The sequence below is a fragment of the Rutilus rutilus genome (genome assembly GCF_951802725.1).
Source record: "Rutilus rutilus genome assembly, chromosome: 20".
Classification (NCBI taxonomy): Eukaryota; Metazoa; Chordata; class Actinopteri; order Cypriniformes; family Leuciscidae; genus Rutilus; species Rutilus rutilus.
In genome coordinates, this window is record NC_140225.1 from 1,415,001 (window position 1) to 1,434,171 (window position 19,171).

General features: G+C 38.9%; 2 protein-coding genes across 2 annotated transcripts in view; both read left to right on the top strand.

The window, feature by feature from the left end:
• The window catches only part of kndc1 (kinase non-catalytic C-lobe domain containing 1), a 65,347-nt gene extending 51,071 nt beyond the window's left edge, over window positions 1-14,276 (top strand). Inside the window, exons 24-31 of the mRNA XM_084390954.1 lie at window positions 431-619; window positions 2,095-2,310; window positions 3,425-3,507; window positions 3,702-3,840; window positions 5,048-5,170; window positions 5,575-5,634; window positions 6,667-6,824; window positions 12,311-14,276. Of these exons, the coding sequence (XP_084247080.1) occupies window positions 431-619; window positions 2,095-2,310; window positions 3,425-3,507; window positions 3,702-3,840; window positions 5,048-5,170; window positions 5,575-5,634; window positions 6,667-6,824; window positions 12,311-12,542 (1,200 nt within the window). The 3' untranslated portion in view covers window positions 12,543-14,276. The remainder of the gene's footprint in view (window positions 1-430; window positions 620-2,094; window positions 2,311-3,424; window positions 3,508-3,701; window positions 3,841-5,047; window positions 5,171-5,574; window positions 5,635-6,666; window positions 6,825-12,310) is intronic.
• Window positions 14,277-15,608: 1,332 nt separating this feature from the next.
• Window positions 15,609-17,867, top strand: LOC311280195 (homeobox protein vent1-like; the record flags this gene model as incomplete). Its single annotated transcript, XM_084392169.1, is given in 7 exon segments — window positions 15,609-15,649; window positions 16,641-16,738; window positions 16,741-16,754; window positions 16,756-16,789; window positions 16,906-17,160; window positions 17,270-17,490; window positions 17,622-17,867. Coding segments are annotated over 7 exon segments (909 nt in total).
• Window positions 17,868-19,171: the final 1,304 nt, after the last annotated feature.

Sequence of the window (19,171 nt, forward strand, 5' to 3'; positions counted from 1 at the left end):
ACAGTTGTGTACATTTTTATGTCAGGATTCTTTGATTAATAGAAAGTTCAAAGAACAGCATTTATCTGAAATAGAATCTTTTGTAACATTATAAATGTCTTTACTGTCACTTTTGTTCAATTTAATTCATCCTTGATGAATACAAGTATTGATTTGTTTTATTTCTTCCCCCAAAAAATAAAATTTAAATTCTTACTGACCCCAAACTTTTGAAGGGTAGTGTTTAATGTTACAGAAGCTTTCTACAGCTGTTTTAAATTCTAATGATATTCCACAATATTACTGTTTTTTTGTTGTATTTTTAATCAAATAAATGCAGCCTTGGTGAGCAGACGAGACTTGTTTTAAAACCATTAAATATCTGACCGATTCAGAACTTTGGTCTGGTAGTGTGTGTGTGTGAGATGACCGTGGGACGCTGTGTGTTCAGGTGGCAGCGGGTGACCGTCGCAGAGAGAGTTTGCTGGTGATGCTTCAGGCTCCGCCCAGAAAGAGGCGTGTCTGTGGCCTGTCATGTGACCTGTCGTGTGACGACGACGCCTCCATCAGTGGTTCAGAAGACCAGCAGTCGGTTCACTCCTCGTGCAGGAGATCCTCCATCGAAGATGTGGCTCGCAAGGTGTGTGAACATCAGGCGAGATGCTCGTGCGTTAAAGGCAAGACACTACAGGTGAATGGAGGAAAAACATAATATTTTACAGTGTCCTTGGTACATATGTTACATGTACTTACCATAGTAATAACAGTAAATTATGCATAATTACATGCAACTAACCCTCAACCAAACCCTAACCCTATAGTAAGTACATGTAGTTAATTAATATTACTCAGTACTTAAATATATGATTACACTGTAACACTGACACCTTAAAATAAAGTGTAACTTAACTAATAGACATCACAATACTTCCACAGGTGATTACTTACATTAACAACTGCTGAATTGTTTTGTATTACAAGTTTGCTGAAATTACACGTTTCAATGTAAATGAGTCATTAAGTCATTAAATATGCGCTAATTTGCATACATTACAAATTTGAACATTAGATAAGGCCTGGTTAAATTTGCATGCTTCATGTTTTACATATTAGAGTTAAAGGCCTTTTTTATCACTTAATAAATCAGAAAAGACTGTCGTCAACAAAAATCATTGTCACCGTTCTTTGGAATAAATGTTGTATAAATCAGGTGAATAATATATGAACAACCCTTCAGAATATACATAGGAATAAAACTGTAAAATTTGTGTAAAGCTGCTGATTTCAGTTGTAAATAAAGCATTGATTTTATTATAAGATAATATTTTACAAGAAAATACTATTTCAATCTCTACACTTCAATATTTCACATTTATTCCAAAATCTTATTTGCCTTTTTTTTTTTGTGTAATTTAGTAGCATTTCTGAGTGAAAATTGTTTCAATGTAAACGTGTGAGTGTTACAGTGTAATTATATATTTAAGTACTGAGTAATAATTAACAACATGTACTTACTATAGGGTTAGGGTTAGGTTGAGGGTTAGTTACATGTAATTATGCATAATTTACTGTTATTACTACGATAATTAGATGCAACATATGTAACAAAAACACTGAAAAACAAAGTGTTACCCTTTTTTTTTCAGTTTATGTATTGTAATGGAAATCTAAATATGCTAAATAGATCAAGTGTAATAAAATAAACACTTAAATATGTATTTTGGATGGTTTTTTCCACTAGTCTGAAAGAAGAGTGTTTTCGTCTGTAATGTCTTGCCTTAAGAGAAAATCGGTAACGCTTTATTTTACAGTGTCCTTGTTGCATATGTTACATGCACTTACCATAGTAAATTACAACAGTAAATTATGCATAATTACTTGCAACAAACCCTCAACCAAACCCTAACCCTATAGTAAGTACATGTAGATGCTTAATTATTACTCAGTACATAAATATATAATTACACTGTAACACTGACACCTTAAAATAAAGTGTAACCATAAATCGAACGCATGTATATTATATTTGTCCACAGCATCCACTGATGGTCCGACTGCACGTGTCCGGTGTTGTTGATCTGATGATGATGATGATGATGACGATGATGTTTGCAGGGCTTCCAGTGGCGTGTGTCTCGTGTGGTGGAGCCTCAGAAGGGTGTGTGTAAAGAGAAAGCGTTCTCCGTCGCTGCGGCTCTTCCTCGGCCCTGTTACGCGTCTCTGATGAGACAACTGTCCGACACGAGTGTGAGATCAGAGGACACACTGGCCTTCAGTCAGACACCACACACACCCACACACATCGCTCAGCAGCTCACGTTACTGCAGCAGGTGATGAAACACACACACACACACACCTTTCACTGTCTCTGTCTGAAATCTACAGAAATCTACTGTCTGACACTACCGGTCAAACGTTTGGAATAATTACGTTTTTTAATGTTTTTAGTCTCTCCTGCTCACCAAAGCTGCATTTATTTGATCAAAAATACAGTAAAAATTGTGAAATATTATTATAATGTAAATCATCTGTTTTCTATGTGAATATACAGTAAAGTGTAATTTATTCCTGTGATCAAAGCTGTATTTTCAGCATCATTACTCCAGTCTTCAGTGTCACATGATCCTTCACAAATCACTCTAATATGATGATTTGAAGTTATATCTAAAAAATATTATAAATCTGTAGCTTTATTCATCAAGGATGTATTAAATTGATCAAAAGTGATCAAGACATTTATAATTACAAAAAATAAAACTTAAAATATAAATGCTTTCCTTTTGTACTTTATATTAATCAAAGAATCCTGAACAAAATTGATCACGGTTTCCACAAATATATTAAGTAATCTTCAACTTAAGTAATTGATAATGGTTCTTATTATCAATAATTAAGCATCAGTAACAACTGAGCATCAAATCCTCATATTAGAGTGATTTCTGAAGGATCATGTGACACTGAAGACTGGAGTAATGATGCTGAACATTCAGCTTTGATCACAGGAATAAATTACACTTTACTGTATATTCACATAGAAAACAGATGATTTACATTATAATAATATCTCACAATTTTTGCTGTATTTTTGATCAAATAAAAGCAGCCTTGGTGAGCAGAAGAGACTAAAAACATTAAAAAACGTAATTATTCCAAACGTTTGAATTTACTATATATTCACATAGAAAACTGCTGCTTTTCCAAAAAAAATGATCAGTAGTGTAATTCAAAATATATGAATGTCCTAAGTGTTTTAATTTTCATCATCATTTGTCTGTTGTTGTTGTTTTGTGCTCTATTCTCACACTGTTATTCACTGATCCTCCTCTAGGTGGAGACACATGATCACTGTCTGATTTTCATGCACATCTTGATTCTTGAGTTCAGTCAGCTCTCAAATGTCAAATAACGGTTTTGATTCAGCATTTATATTCACGTCTCACGTAGGAAATATTTCAGGACTGTCATCCAGTTCACTTTCTGAACTCAAGAGCTCATGGCGTGTCAGAAAACTCCACACACATGTCCAGGTGAGTTTCCACTGATGCACTTTTGAAACTTCAGATCCTTGAACATGTGCGTAAAGGATAGTTAACACAGCGTGTCTGCTTTTTAAAGTCTCAAAACATTTTTCTAATTCATTTAACACACTGCATGCATCTTCACAGAGATATGTTGTGAATGTGTGTGACTGTAGAAGTCCTGCTGTGTGTGTGTTGTTCAGGTGTGTGTCTCTAGAGGGCAACAGTCTGTTCCTGAGGGACGTGTCGGGGCCCGAGGAGCCGCTTCACACACTCATCACACACACACGCTGCGTCAGCAACTGGGTTTCTGCCGAACTGGTCATCTGTGACTCGGTCAAGGTGATTCCTCAGATTTTATTGAGCATTTTCAAATCATGGTTGTTTATGAGTTAAACTGGGTTATGAATGTTCACAACACAGTAGTTTTGAAGCAAGGTTATTATGAGATATTCGATGAGAGAATTAGATTTTGCAAAACCTTGCAAGAACATGTCTGGGGAAATCAAAGAAATTATATCATGCGTAAAGATTTTTTTTTATTTTTGTTTTCATGACAATAAGCACATTTATATCCATAATTCTCTAATATGCACATAAATGAAAACTTTTTAGGGCTGGGAGAAAAAAATCGATTCATCTAGCTATCCTGATTTCTTTTCTTTTTTTTTTACGATTCTAAAATCTTTTTTTTTTTTTATTATTACAGAATCGATATTAATTCAAATTAAATTGCTTTATTTTTGTCCTTGCTGTTATGAGTGTTGAGTGACGTAATACCCCAAGTGTTCGCGTGGAAGAGACGCAGAGACATTCATCATATACTGAGAGAGAGAGAAGACAGTAGAGCTGCACGATTCATCTTCAAAAGACTTTAAAACACACTCGCAATCTTTCAATTCGTCTGTCTATTAAACTTTGACAAAATCATATCGCAACATTCAGATCCGTGTTGCCGCTGACCCGGAGAGAGTCGTCATGAAACCGCTTCACAAACAGTCTTTAGTATCATTATTTATGTGATGCAATAGTTCAAATCATCATAGAAGTACCTGGATAAAAGTTTAAAGTTCAGATATGAACTCCGATGTCTACGATAGCGATCAAAATCAGCTTTTGATTGGCGCTTAAATATAACACATTTATCGATTACATGGTTCTGCCACTAGGTGGCGACAAGTGACTGTTAAATTTTTTTATTTGTTATTGAATCATTTATTAAAGAGAATGTAGTATTGTATGATGCTTCTGAAATAAAAGATGTGATGATTTGTTTTTGTAATTATGACTCATCTTATACATCATGTACAGTCGTGTAAGTGTATGATTTAACTTTTCCCGATGGTCTAGTGTTAAAAAAAAAAGCAATATATTGCAATATCGAATCGCAATACGTGTAGAATCGCAATTCTTAAAAGAATCACAACACATATCGTATCGGCACACAAGTATCGTGATAGTATCGAATCGGGAGATAGGTGTATCATCCCAGCCTTAGTATTTATACTTGTCATAATGTTTATATATATATATATATATTGTATTCCAGGCTCAGGCAGCTTTACTCACTCGGTTTCTGGCTGTTGGCAAGTACTGCTACGAGACCAGAAACTTCGCCACCGCCATGCAGATTCTGTCGGGCCTGGAGAATGTGATTGTAAGGCAATTACCGGTAAGAAACGAAACCGCACGTAATCCCTTCTTCCGAATCGTTCTCTCTAAGTGATAAATTATCCCGCGCTGAGAGAGTCATAACCTCATAAGCTCGACTGTATTTGCTATTTTTGCTTCATCTTATCTGGCAGCTCCAGCAGCTGAAATGTTAATTGCGTGTGCCTTTAAACTGATTAAACACTAACTCTATTTTTCAGGCTATTGACGAGCATGAAAGCGCTATAATCGACATGCATTCGGCATTATGTGCAGAAACAAAACAGTATTCATCATATTTGGCGTGAAATGAAATTGCATGATAAATGGGTTTTTATAAGCCATGCTTATTCCCATCTTAATTAGTTTTACAGCATTTCTCCTGGTTTTGTTGGTGTGTGTGTGTGTGTGTGTGTTGAACGGCAGGCGTGGAAGCAGCTCTCGGTGAAAGTGTGTGAGGTTCTGGAGGAGCTCAGGGCTGTGCAGGTGAGACGCTCAATCTAACTTTATTTATAAAGCACTTTAAAACAACCGAAGTGCTGTTCAGAAATCAAGAAACAAAAAACACAAAATACATATTTTATGTAAAACTTATAATACAGATAAGACAAATCAAGAGAATTTAAAAAAAATAAAACACTCACATACAGAAGAGCTGATGTTACTCACACACTGACCTCGACACACACTCGACACACACTGACCTTGACACACGCTGACCTCAACACACACGTGACGAATGACACACCACACACCATTACTTTAAAATCACTATATTATATATCTATAAATTTATTAATGATAATATAACAAAACTACTTCACCACTATTTGTTTTATTTATTTTAATAACTTGTAATTATTTTAGACAAATTTTTAATTGTTACTATTATTACATATATATATATATTTTTTTTTTTTTATCATTGTAATTATTAAATATACAAATATTATTATAATTTTTTTTATTATTTATTATTATTACATATAATATTAATAATGACAACACTGCTTCACCACTATTTGTTTTAATTATTTTGATCATTTATTATTATTTTAAACAAACTCTTGATTGAACGCTTAATTGTTAATAATATTATATTGTTATTATTAATTACATATAATATCAATAATAACAAAACTGCTTCATAGCTATTTGTTTTTTTTAAGATTGCTAAACTATTTAACACCCCCCTCCCCCCCACACGCACACACACACACACACACACACCACCTACACATTTTTGACTATTTTATGTCCGGCTTAATATAAGCTAAATTAATTTTAAAACAGAATCTGAAGTCATACTCATCATTACAGGTGTCCTGAAGTCATTGTTTGTGTGGATTTTATTTTTAATCTTGCTTTGAATAAATGAATGCATCTATGCATTTGTCAGAGGCATTGCATTGAAGGGTTTAACCGTGATCAGTTTATGCGTTCCCTGGGGTTCGACCCATGACCTCGGTGTTGCGAGCACTCTGTACTCTTGATCCTAAAAGTGTGCTGTTGTTTCAGGTGTTTCTGAAGAGTGATAGTCTGTGTCTGATGGAGGGATTGAAGCGCGGAGGGCGTCCGACTCTCCCAGACGCTCATATCTTCGCTCTGCACATTCAGCAACTGGAGATCGGCACGTTCACCATGACCAGCGGATCCTACAAGTGGCCCAAACTGAGGTCTCATCCCTGCACACTCACACTGATGCATCTAGTCGGCTTTTTTTCAGCCGATTCGACATGTTGAATCGGCGTCGGGCTGTCGGTGAGAGAGAGCTCTGATTGGCTGTTCAGCGTAGTGAACGAGTCAGTGCACGAGAATAATAGCAAAACAGCGAGCAAACAAGTCAAAACGGTACAGATAGAAGATCGTTATAACGTTACATCATCTTACCTGAGTGTTCCTCAGCGAATATTTCAATATTAGCATGAGCGGAGTGGAATAAAGAAAGTGTTTAGCAGGATTGATCTTCAAAACGGTAACACGCACTGCTTTGTTTATGGTGTGTGTATGTAATAGACAGCTGTGTCATTCACACACAGGCGCAGAACACACACGCTAGCTGACAGTCGGCTGTAGTCCTCGGTGTGTTCAAGTGCAGCTTTTCCCCCGACGCGAGGCGACAACACAGTCGGCTTTCATCAGCGCTAGCTCTTTGGCATCGGTTTGGTGTGTCCCGGGCTTAGCAGAGGCTTGTGTCCCAACCAAGCGTGCCGCACAAGTGCTGAAAAGTGAAGCCAAAGCGTCTCAATCGCCCCCCGGTGGCTGGTCCCAGTATAGCTCATAAACCCTAAGTCTCGATCGCTCCCCGGTGGCTGGTCCCAGTATAGCTCATAAACCCTAAGTCTCGATCGCTCCCCGGTGGCTGGTCCCAGTATAGCTCATAAACCCTAAGTCTCGATCGCCCCCCGGTGGCTGGTCCCAGTATAGCTCATAAACCCTAAGTCTCGATCGCTCCCCGGTGGCTGGTCCCAGTATAGCTCATAAACCCTAAGTCTCGATCGCCCCCCGGTGGCTGGTCCCAGTATAGCTCATAAACCCTAAGTCTCGATTGCCCCCTGGTGGCTGGTCCAAGTATAGCTCATAAACCCTGAGTCTCGATCGCCCCCTGGTGGCTGGTCCCAGTATAGCTCATAAACCCTGAGTCTCGATCACCCCCCGGTGGCTGGTCCCAGTATAGCTCATAAACCCTGAGTCTCGATCGCCCCCCGGTGGCTGGTCCCAGTATAGCTCATAAACCCTGAGTCTCGATCGCCCCCCGGTGGCTGGTCCCAGTATAGCTCATAAACCCTGAGTCTCGATCGCCCCCCGGTGGCTGGTCCCAGTATACCTCATAAACCCTGAGTCTCGATCGCCTCCCCCGGTGGCTGGTCCCAGTATAGCTCATAAACCCTGAGTCTCGATCGCCCCCCGGTGGCTGGTCCCAGTATAGCTCATAAACCCAGAGTCTCGATTGCCCCCCGGTGGCTGGTCCCAGTATAGCTCATAAACCCAGAGTCTCGATAGCCCCCCGGTGGCTGGTCCCAGTATAACTCATAAACCCTGAGTTTCGATCGCCCCCCGGTGGCTGGTCCCAGTATAGCTCATAAACCCAGAGTCTCGATCGCCCCCCGGTGGCTGGTCCCAGTATAGCTCATAAACCCAGAGTCTCGATCGCCCCCCGGTGGCTGGTCCCAGTATAACTCATAGACCCTGAGTTTCGATCGCCCCCAGTGGCTGGTCCCAGTATAGCTCATAAACCCAGAGTCTCGATCGCCCCCCGGTGGCTGGTCCCAGTATAGCTCATAAACCCTGAGTTTCGATCGCTCCCCGGTGGTTGGTCCCAGTATAGCTCATAAACCCTGAGTCTCGATCGCCCCCCGGTGGCTGGTCCCAGTATAGCTCATAAACCCTGAGTCTCGATCGCCCCCCGGTGGATGGTCCCAGTATAGCTCATAAACCCTGCAACCTCACCACTAGATGCCGCTAAACTTACACACTGCACCTTAAAGCGAAGAATGAAAAAGAACTTGAGTATATCAGGGTCTTATATTACTACACAACTCACACACATGTGCACTGCAGGAGAGACAGCTGCCGAGGGCAAAGGTCACGGACAGTCAGATGTGGCGGTAATGACGCAGCTGGTGATGCTGCATGCTGATGTGTGTGTGTGTGTGTGTGAAGCAGATGGTGTGTGATTGGAAATGCTTTGCCCGGGGACGTGAGTCGATGCCAGGAGTCGTAAGGTGGCTTTTGTAGCAGATTCTGAGGTGGACACACACATGGTGGTTGTACATCTGTAGCTCACAGCGCACAGAATCAGGTCACTTACACACACACATTTAAGCTGAAGAAATGAGTGTTTGTCTGGACTTAAACTCACTGTGATGATTTATGAATTGATATAATCAAGGCAAAGTTCTTCTCTTATTGGTAAAAAGAAGTTTGAAATACGTGACCAGCAAACGTCCCAATGCCGTCCACATTACATGTAAATATGTGCAGCGCGCTTTCCTCTCAATAACAGAATAAACGCAACAAAAATGCCACATACAGTACTGTGCAAAAGTCTTAAGGCCTTGATGTTTAACGCCTCGTGACTAAACAAAGGGCGCCAATGTGAGTGTGCACACCGACGCGAAAAACGGCACGCGTAAAAGCGTCATTTTTAAAAAAACGCCTGGGGTTCGTTTTTTTGGTTTGACGCGCCGCGTCAAAAACTATCCGACCAATGAGATTGGCGCTTTTGCTCACGTGTCTGGAGCTTCTGAAGTTACAGTAAAACACAACTTGGGGGCGCTCAAACACAAAACGGTCTTGCCGAGCACACATACAGGCGAAGAAGATAGCGTCTACACTGCTGGGAAGAAATAAGACGAGGAAGATGCAAGGCAAGATGAATGTAGAGCTGCTGGCCTCGTTGGTGTCGGAACATAAAGAACTATATGACAAACGCGACTACACAAATCTTGATAAAAGAGAACTATTATGGAGTGGTATTGCAAAGCAAATGGGCCTTGATGGTGAGTTTCATTTTACTTAATTGTCTTTCATGTACATGCTTGTAACTTTTTCCCACGAACATTTGACAATCGCGCCATCTAATGTCAGGGAATGAATTTGCATGTTCACTCGGCTCATCGTCAGCGAAAATCGCTTGGTTGTGAACACAAAAAACGCGTTGAAAAACGCTGGCGAATAACGCGCGCCGATATTCGTCCCGGTGTGTAAGGCCCTTTAGGCTTGCTAATATCCCCCCATTTCCAAACATTCTTTTTGCCATTAATTGTAATAATCCAGTGAGATTTGTGTATGCACAAGGAGTCTGACAGCAGCCGGTATGATCTGATCTCACCATCATCGAGTTCGTCTGTGATTACATGAAGAAACAGAAGAAACTGAGACAGACTAAATCCAGAAGAACTGAGGGAACGTCTCCGAGACGCTTGAAGAAACCTTCCTGCAAAGCTAGGAATACCCTCCTGGGGGGGTATTAACATGCCTAAGACTTTTGCACAGTACTGTATATTATGAGAAAAGTAAAGTGTTTTTGACCATAGCTGCTTGTAAAGCTGTTGTAGGAGACTGTAAAGTAGCATAATAAGAGCACTTTAAGAGTCGACTCCTTTTAGATTCATGATTGTGAATTGAGTCAGCCTCATCCCACAGCATGTAGAATTGAAAAAACAGGAAGAAGAATTTAATTAATTGCAATTGAAATCAAACAAAGTCTGTTGAGTTCTCAGTTTAACTCTCCGTTGGCATGTTCATTTAGATCAGATCACACTCGCATTGCTCTGCTTGCTGAACACCGAGCGCGTGATCCGGCAGGATAATGATCCAGACAGCGGAGCTCATGCTTCAGCTCATCTTCAGCTCATCTTCAGCGTTCAGGACGGGCACAGTCTTGTCTCCTAATTGAATCTTTGTTTGTCCCAGTTGCTGCTGATTGGTTTCGCCCTTCACTATGGAAACAGAGCTGGTTTGTGGGAGACACATGAAGAGCTGCTTATTATTTTACATTTTTACACTGTCACTGAAGGAAATGTGGTGTACTTCAGTTATGAATTGATAACTGAGGGCAAAGTTCTTTTTCGTTCTTCTCTAAGGGGTAAAAAGAAGTTTGAAAAGCGTGATCAGCGAACATCTGTCCACATGTAAATATGTGCAGCGCGCTTTCCTCTCAATAACAGAATAAACATGCAACAAAAATGACAGAGAAACAGCATCTGATCATAGCGATGTGGATGTTTGCAGCGATTCAGCACTGTCATCATATCACGATTATTTATATAGCACTTATAGATATATCACAATAGATTGTTATTAAACATGAACAGTCTGTGTCACTTTCAATGAGAATTACAACTTCAGTTTGGACTGTAAAGCTACTCGTGTCTGACCTTGACCGACTCAACAGAAGACATGAACCGGAGAAGATTTACACCTCAAAGAGGCGGAGCCTCAGAGACACACACACACACACACACACACACACACACCTATTATGTCATCGCCATCGGACCAATGGTGTTTCTAAGGTGTTTACTAGTACGTTATTATTATTATTATTATTATTACTACTATTGCTTTTAGTATTAGTATTATTATTATTACTAAATAAAAATTATAAAACTTACAAAAAACAACAACAGAAAAAATTTAACTATTGTGATATTTCATTGTAAAATAAAAGTAGAGTATTTAGGAAAAGTAATATAATAAATAGAATTTTATTTGACATTACAACTGTAAAATTACAATATTGCTATTGTTATTTTTTTTATTACAAAATAAAAATATAAAAATTACTACATAAAATCAAATAAATCATTTTCCCTGAGAATTAAAAAATGAGTATTATTATTTGAGAAAAGTAATATAATAATTATAATAATAATATAAAACATAATGTTATTTTACATTACAACTTTAAAATGACAGTTATAATATATTTGGCTGTTTTTATTTCTTCATTTTCAAACGCTAAACAATCAAGCTTTTATTTTGTCAGGTTGCCCTTAAAGCTTCTCTTTTGTTTCTTCTTATTAAAGTTTGTGCAGATATTTGATTCATGTTGCTTTTCAAATGCACTCTTTACATTTTCTGTAAAGCTGCTTTGAAACAGTGTGTATTGTGAAAAGTGCTATACAAATAAATGTGAATTGAATTGAATTATGAATGACCCAAACTCACAGCAGATGCAGAGATAAGTTGGTGTGGAGCAGTGTTTATTTTATTTTGTTTTTGTTGTATGTGTTTTATTCTTATAATGTTTGTACAGCACTTTGGTAAACACTTGTTGTTTTGCTCTAGAAATAAACTTTGAGTTGAGTTGAGTTCAATTCAGTTTAATTCAGCTGCGTTCAGTTCGGTTGAGTTCGGTTCGGTTCAGTTCAGATGAGTTGTTCGGCTGAGTTCGGTTCAGTTCAGATGATTTCAGTTCAGTTGAGTTGAGTTCAGATGAGTTGAGTTCAGATGAGTTGAGTTCAGATGAGTTGAGTTCAGATGAGTTGAGTTCAGTTTCTCTGAAACACACTGCTTATATTTATCTAATTAAATGCAGCCTTTGCCTTTTCATAATCACAGTAAAAACATGGTTCTTCTTGTATTAGAGCTTTCCTCTGGCATGTGAAGCCGAGTCCTGTGACGAGTCTTGTGTGTGCTTCTCTCCTGTTCTCAGGAACATTGCGCGTGTGGTCAGTCAGATCCATGCGTTTCAGGAGCATCTCTATCCCCACTCTCCTGACCTGGAGCTGCAGGCGTTCCTGCGCGAGCGAATCACTCGATTCAGCGAGTGTGACGTTCCTCTCCTCGCCTCACACAACGATGCCAACTTCATCCAGACGGCCAGCGACCGATACACACACCGGATCCAGGACACACTGCGCAGGGTCAAAGCCTCGTTCCAGTGAGAGAACGCGGTACTGAACCGACACACACACACACACACACAGATGTGGATGCTGGAAGATGCTGTCCTGAACCGACACACACACACACACACAGATGTGGACGCTGGAAGATGCTGTCCTGAACCGACACACACACACACACAGATGTGGACGCTGTGAGGAGCCGGGAAACAGAGACTGGGATTGCACAAGACGTGGACGTTTTAATTGGTGAATTTCCTCATTATAATAGGACATCTTGGTAACACTTTACAATAAGGTTCATTATTTAATGTATTTACGAACATGATCTCACAATGAGCAATACATTTGTTACAGTATTTATAAATCTTTGTTAATGTTAGTTAATAATAATCCAGCTGTTCATTGTTAGTTCATGTTAGTTCACAGTGCATTAACTAATGTTCACAAATACAACCTTTGCTTTTAATAATGTATTAATAAATGCTGAAGAAGTATTGATCATTATTAGCTCATGTTAACTAATGATCTTATAGTGAAGTGTTCCCGGAGAACATGCTCGTACAAACCAGTTTCTGTGTGTTGAACGGGTGATTTTCTTGTGAAGACACTTTAAAGAACAAAGACTTTCATCTTTTGTGTTCAGCTACACAACCAAATAATGTATTTATAGATTTGTTGATGATAATTATTGAGAAATTGTTAATTACGGTTTAGATAAGATTCAACTGTTTGAAATCGAAGTAGCCTAATACATTATAAATGCCTCCGGAGAATAGAGAAAAGTATTATACTTTTAAAAATAGACTATATTTCTACACCGTGGTAAACTAATCTTAGAAAAATGAAATATTTTGTGCATAAATTTCAGTATAATTTAACTTTGCATCTCTACTTTTTGTAATGTTCTTTAAATTGAGACACTTTTGTCATTTCCCTGTTTTAAAGTTCATGTATTATTATGCGTCTTTCTCATTAGAATTGAATTGAACTCACTGCTCACATAAGTGAAAATGATTTCTGCCTGATTTATTCCCAGCCACAACAACCCCTGTAATTTAAAGAGGACCTATAATGCCCTTTTTCAAAGTCTTGATTTAGTATTTGAGCTCTACTAGAGCAGGTTTTCATGCTTGAAAAAACACATTATTATTACCATATTCTCCTCTCTTCCCAGTCTGTCAGTAACGCTCTGTTTACTTCCTGTCTCTATGAAGCCCCTCCTCCTGAAAGCACACTGTGCTCTGATTGGTCGGCTGGAGCTGTGTGTTGTGATTGGTCGAGCGCTTCGAGTGTGTTTGGGAAATGTCCCGCCCCTTTCCATAACCGCCAGTTTAACACACTACTAACTAACTCAACCAGGCCCCGCCCCTTTATTCTGCGTATGAATTATTATAATGAAGAATATTGTGACGTGTTCGTTCCCGGAGGCGTTTCAGGAGTTCAGAAACACTGATATAGAGAATAACTGGAATTTTTTCATGCTCAAACAGCAACATTACACACTGAAGAAAGATGAAAAAAGCATAATAGGTCCTCTTTATTATTAATAAAGGTTTGGTGTTTGTCGTAACTGGCTCCTGATCTTTAGAAATGACTTTTGTTAATGTAGTCACTTTGAATAAAAGCATGGCTAAACAAATACATGTAAATATAATCTGATGTTGTTTCAGTCTATAAATAATATTTTAGACTTGAATAAAATGTAGATGTTGCAATGAAGCACGTTGTTTACAGTGCGGGATTATGAATTATAAAGGTGTTAATAGCCCTTTAAACAGATATAGACCTAATAAAATTGCATTGCATTGAATGAAGAACTTATTAATTTAATACAGTGTGTTTTTCAGATGTGCAGAATACATGTCCAGACATGCAATATTCACCATCTTGGTGCTGACCTTTGACCTGTAGTATATTCTTTGAGCTTTGACAACATTTGGGGGGAAATGGGCGTTTCAGTTCTCTGCAATTTTTCAGCCATTGAAATCTGATTAATATATATATATCGGGTTTTTTTTTGTTTTGTTTTTTGCAGTTTTGAGCAAAAATGGCTCTCAATTGACATTTCAGTTACTGGATTTGAACGTCTTGTTAATACAAAAAGCATCATAATTCACAATCCTTCATATTTTATTCAGTAACACTGTTCGAGTGTTTTTTGTTTTATATGTTTTTTGCTTTAAAAGTTTTCTTTAAACCCATCAGTGTGAGCCGCTGATCTGGTGACTGTCTGACTCACTGTTGTCAGAACTTCACAGATCTACTCTCTTCTTGGATTCCGTGATATTTGATCGGAATTAAATAATGAGAGTTTGCCCTCCGCGGTTTGTTTCGGGGTTTCACGCGGAGGCGAGGAAACGCGCGCCCCCGGAGGCGCAGTTGGCGCGCGGCGCGCGGCCGATCCTCCTCATTGTTCTGTAACGGATCAAAGCGCTTGAGATAAAGGCTTTAATTGCGAGTCAAAGAGCTCGAGCTCCTGCTCTATAGATCAGTGATAAAGGAAACAGTCAACATGCCGTTATCGTCATTGTCCAGCTAAACGATCCTTTCAAAGGCTCTTCTCATTCAAATACAGTCCGATAAGGCGAAATCCCTGATTAACTGCAGTCAGAACACGGTTACAAACATGCTTCACATGACATTACTTCGGATTTATCACGAATATTATTGAATCACAGTCTGTGCTGCTTTGTTTGATCATGAAACCTCAAATAAACAAATTATATGAGGACTTTTGACTTTAGTTGTTACATTTCCCTCATTAGAATTGCATTGCCAACTCATCATATGCAAAAAATTCAAAGACTTTTAAAACAAGTAGGCTAAATTATTTTCGGATTGCCTTATTGCGTGGTAAAATTAAGGTTTACATCGTTAAACAGCAGGTAACATAATGTGCATATTTGTGCATAATTAAAATTGAGTCCATTCTAAAACAAATAGGCCTAAATCAAATGCAAGTAAACTGTTGCACGGTTCTGCCAGCAGATATTGTCACTGTCCTGAGTTGTTGGCCTTAAGCTTGTCCGGGTGTGAATCTGCATCTGAACTGCTGGTCAATCACAGTTAATTGTGTCGCTACTGTACCGCCTTTGATCCGGGATGTTTGCGGCGCGGCGCCAGAGACTCTGCGGGACACCAGCGTGTGTTAATGCGGCCATTTGAGCCCCAGTCACCTCTCTATCGACACTACAGAGACACATCTCACTGTACGGAGAGAAACTACACATTTTGTGCGGTTTATTTTCTCCAATATTTGAGTAATAAAAAAATAATAATGACGAAGTAACAAGTTTTTTTTTTTACTTTTTCCACTGATGTACAGTAACTACAGATGCCATAAACAACGTAAAATGTTATTTAGAGGCTGATATTAAAGCAAAGCTCGTCATATGCCAGAATGTAGGAGCAGATATAATGAAAAAGTGTTGAAAAACTAAACAGCATTTTTATTGTCCTTATTTATGTTTTTATTTTATTTTTATATGCTATAACCTGTGATACTTCAGGATTCATTGATAAATAAGAAGTTAAAAAGGACAGCATTTATTCAAAATAGAAATGTTATATATAAATATAAATCTTTACTATAACTTTTATCAATTTAAAACACCCTTGCTGAATAAAATAAAGAAAAAAATGTCTAAACCAAAACTTTGGAACAATAGCGTATATTGTTACAAAATATGTCTATTTTAAATAAATGCCATTCTTTTTTTTACTTTTTAGTCATCAAATCCTGAAAAAAGGTTATAAAACAGGTTTTAAAGCATCCAGGTTATTAAAAAAAAAAAAATGAAGCAACTCAACTGTTGATAATAAATCATCATATTAGAGTGATGTGTGAAGGATCATGTGACACTGAAGACTGGAGTAATGATGCTGAACATTCAGCTTTGATCACAGGAATAAATGACACTTTACTGTATATTCACATAGAAAACAGATGATTATGATCAAATAAATGACCTGTATGTATGCATATATATATATGTGTGTGTGTGTATGTATATTGGGTACGTTTCTGCGTGTTATTCACGTTTCTCTCCTTTAATCTGGAAGTTTCCTGCATTATTACTGCCGCAGTTTCCCTGTCTGCATCCAGTTGTTCTGCCGCCCCATGTGTGTTTGAAGAGGATGCAGACATCTGGATGAGCCAGAGGTTCTCACAGACAAGCTGGCGCCAGGCTTTCACACAATCACAGGATATGTAAAGACTTCAATAACGAGCCATTAGCCCTAATGATTGAGAATCGATCAGGCGTTAACTCCTGCATGCATATGTTAATGTGATGCCGGGACGCGCCATATATATGGATGGCGCTTCTGGAGGCCTGGAAACACTCTTGGATTTACTCGGATAGATTCACTTCCTCTCTGCTCTCACACAGACACACAGCGATCGTGATGAAGAGGTTTTCTGTGGACTGGCTCGCTCAAAGCTTTCATGACTCGACTCCTCAAGCGGTACTGGAGCCGGAGAGAAAGACGCACAGGCCTCATGTGCCGTGTGTGGTTCAACCCAGACCTCCAACATCATATGACAAGGTTTATCTGCAACCAAAACCAAAGCTTACAAAAGCTGAGCAGAAACCAGAATCCTCAAAAGAGACCATAACTCCGGTTGCACCAAGAAACTGCTCATCTCCAAGCTGTAAGTACGCTATCATTAATGTGCATTCGACTCTTTTAAAGCATGCAATCCATGCATACGATTCTATTAATAGTATATAATTGACGATGTATTGTTATATTTCATTCAGTTTCAGAAAACAGTGGTTATTCGTCTGGTTATGAGAGTGAAGCGGCCGCGTCTGAGTGCGCGTCCGTCGATGATGGGAACGACGGGGCGACGCGCAGAATCAGATCCAAATTCACACCGGATCAGATAGACAAACTTGAGAAAATCTTCAACAAGCACAAATATCTGGATGCGGGAGAGAGAGTGAAAACCGCGCTGAAGCTCAATCTGTCAGAAACACAGGTGAGACGCGCGCATCTAACTTTATTCTCGTAACTTGATCACTTTATTTACATGCGATCTCTCCAAATGCATGATGTGAACATTAACAATAGAACACGTTTATTAAATGAGCTTGTGCTTTTGTTCTTCAGGTCCGAACCTGGTTCCAGAACCGCAGGATGAAACTGAAGCGCGAGGTCCAGGAGATGCGCGCGGACTTTCTGCTGCCTCCCGTGGTTCTCCCGCACGTGCACGCGCTTCAGTACCACTGCTACGACAGACAGCGACTTCCGTTTCCTCATCACGGGCCTTTGATGCATCAGCAGCACGTGATGCCACATCTTCCTCATCATCATCATCATCATCACCTCATGATGCCAAGGCAACATTACTACTGAAGACTCTTTCCTTTAAAACACTTATATCACATCCTGTGTGCAATATCTGTACAGTTTGTTAAAAAAAAAAGAACAAAGAAATTCCTGGTTTAACTAAAAAAGAAGAGTTTATTTATGATCAGAAATAAAGTATGTTTTATGCACAAAGTTTACCTGGTGATTTGTTCGTGTTTTACAAGCTTAAAGTTCACATTTGAAGGAAGTGATTAGATCTGAAAAATCTTCGTGAAGTGACTTCAGTTTTCTTGAATCATGAGTTAAAGTACTTTAATGATCCTCTTGGTCATCACAACCAAGTTTTTAAGGCCATATCTCATGCATAAAACAAAAAAAAATCAATGTATGAGATGTTTTGTTTAGACCTAAAATAGAAAGAAAAATATTCTCTTTTTAAACAAATTTTAAAAAGAACAAATCAGAAAAAAAAAGCTAAAAGCTGTCACTGAGGTGGTACTCTTTCAAATGGTACTTCTTTGTACCTAAAGTGTGCATATTAATATCTGAAAGGCATATATTAGTACCTTTAGGGTACTGTCCCAGTGACAGATGTTGTACCTTGTATGTTTCACATGCATGAAAAAGCATAGAAATAAACTTGAAAAATCAAGGTTCAAATTATAACAAGATGGTTTGACGCCGTTTTAGAGCTTTTTATTGTCTTGCTTAAAAACCTACACAGACACCCAATGTACATCCAGATGATTATATCCAAATTGCTGGCAAATGGCATCATGTTTTCTCTAAATGCTTTAAGGACTAATGCAGCACATTTAGAGAAAAAAGAAGCATGCATATTGCTATTTGGATATAAACATCTATGATGTACAGCAAGACAATAAAGAGGATATTCAGGAGGATCTACAATAATGTGAGTGAGATTTATTTAAATCAAATGTAGGCGCCAAAGAAACCCTAAAGAAACCAGGCCAGGCTCTTGATCCTCAGGACCCGCTGTGCTTTCATATGCGCGTCACCTCAGTGTGTGTGTGTGTGTGTTTGTGTCCGCGACACTTCAAACGAGACCTAACGAGCAGATCATGCTCGACAATTAGTCCTAATTAAGTCACCCATTGATGAGTTTACACTCTCCACATAATCCCAACAGACTGGCTCCATCATGTCTGGGTTGTGTGTGTGTGTCAGCCTGATCTCAGGAAATGCGTCTCTATAGCAGGCATTGTGTTTATCGTGCAATTTATACGCTGAAATTAGTTTTTACGTGCACATGACGCGCAGTTTTCGCGTGTATATGATACGCACATTATTGCGTGTATTACGCACGCACCCCACACCACTAATCCAAG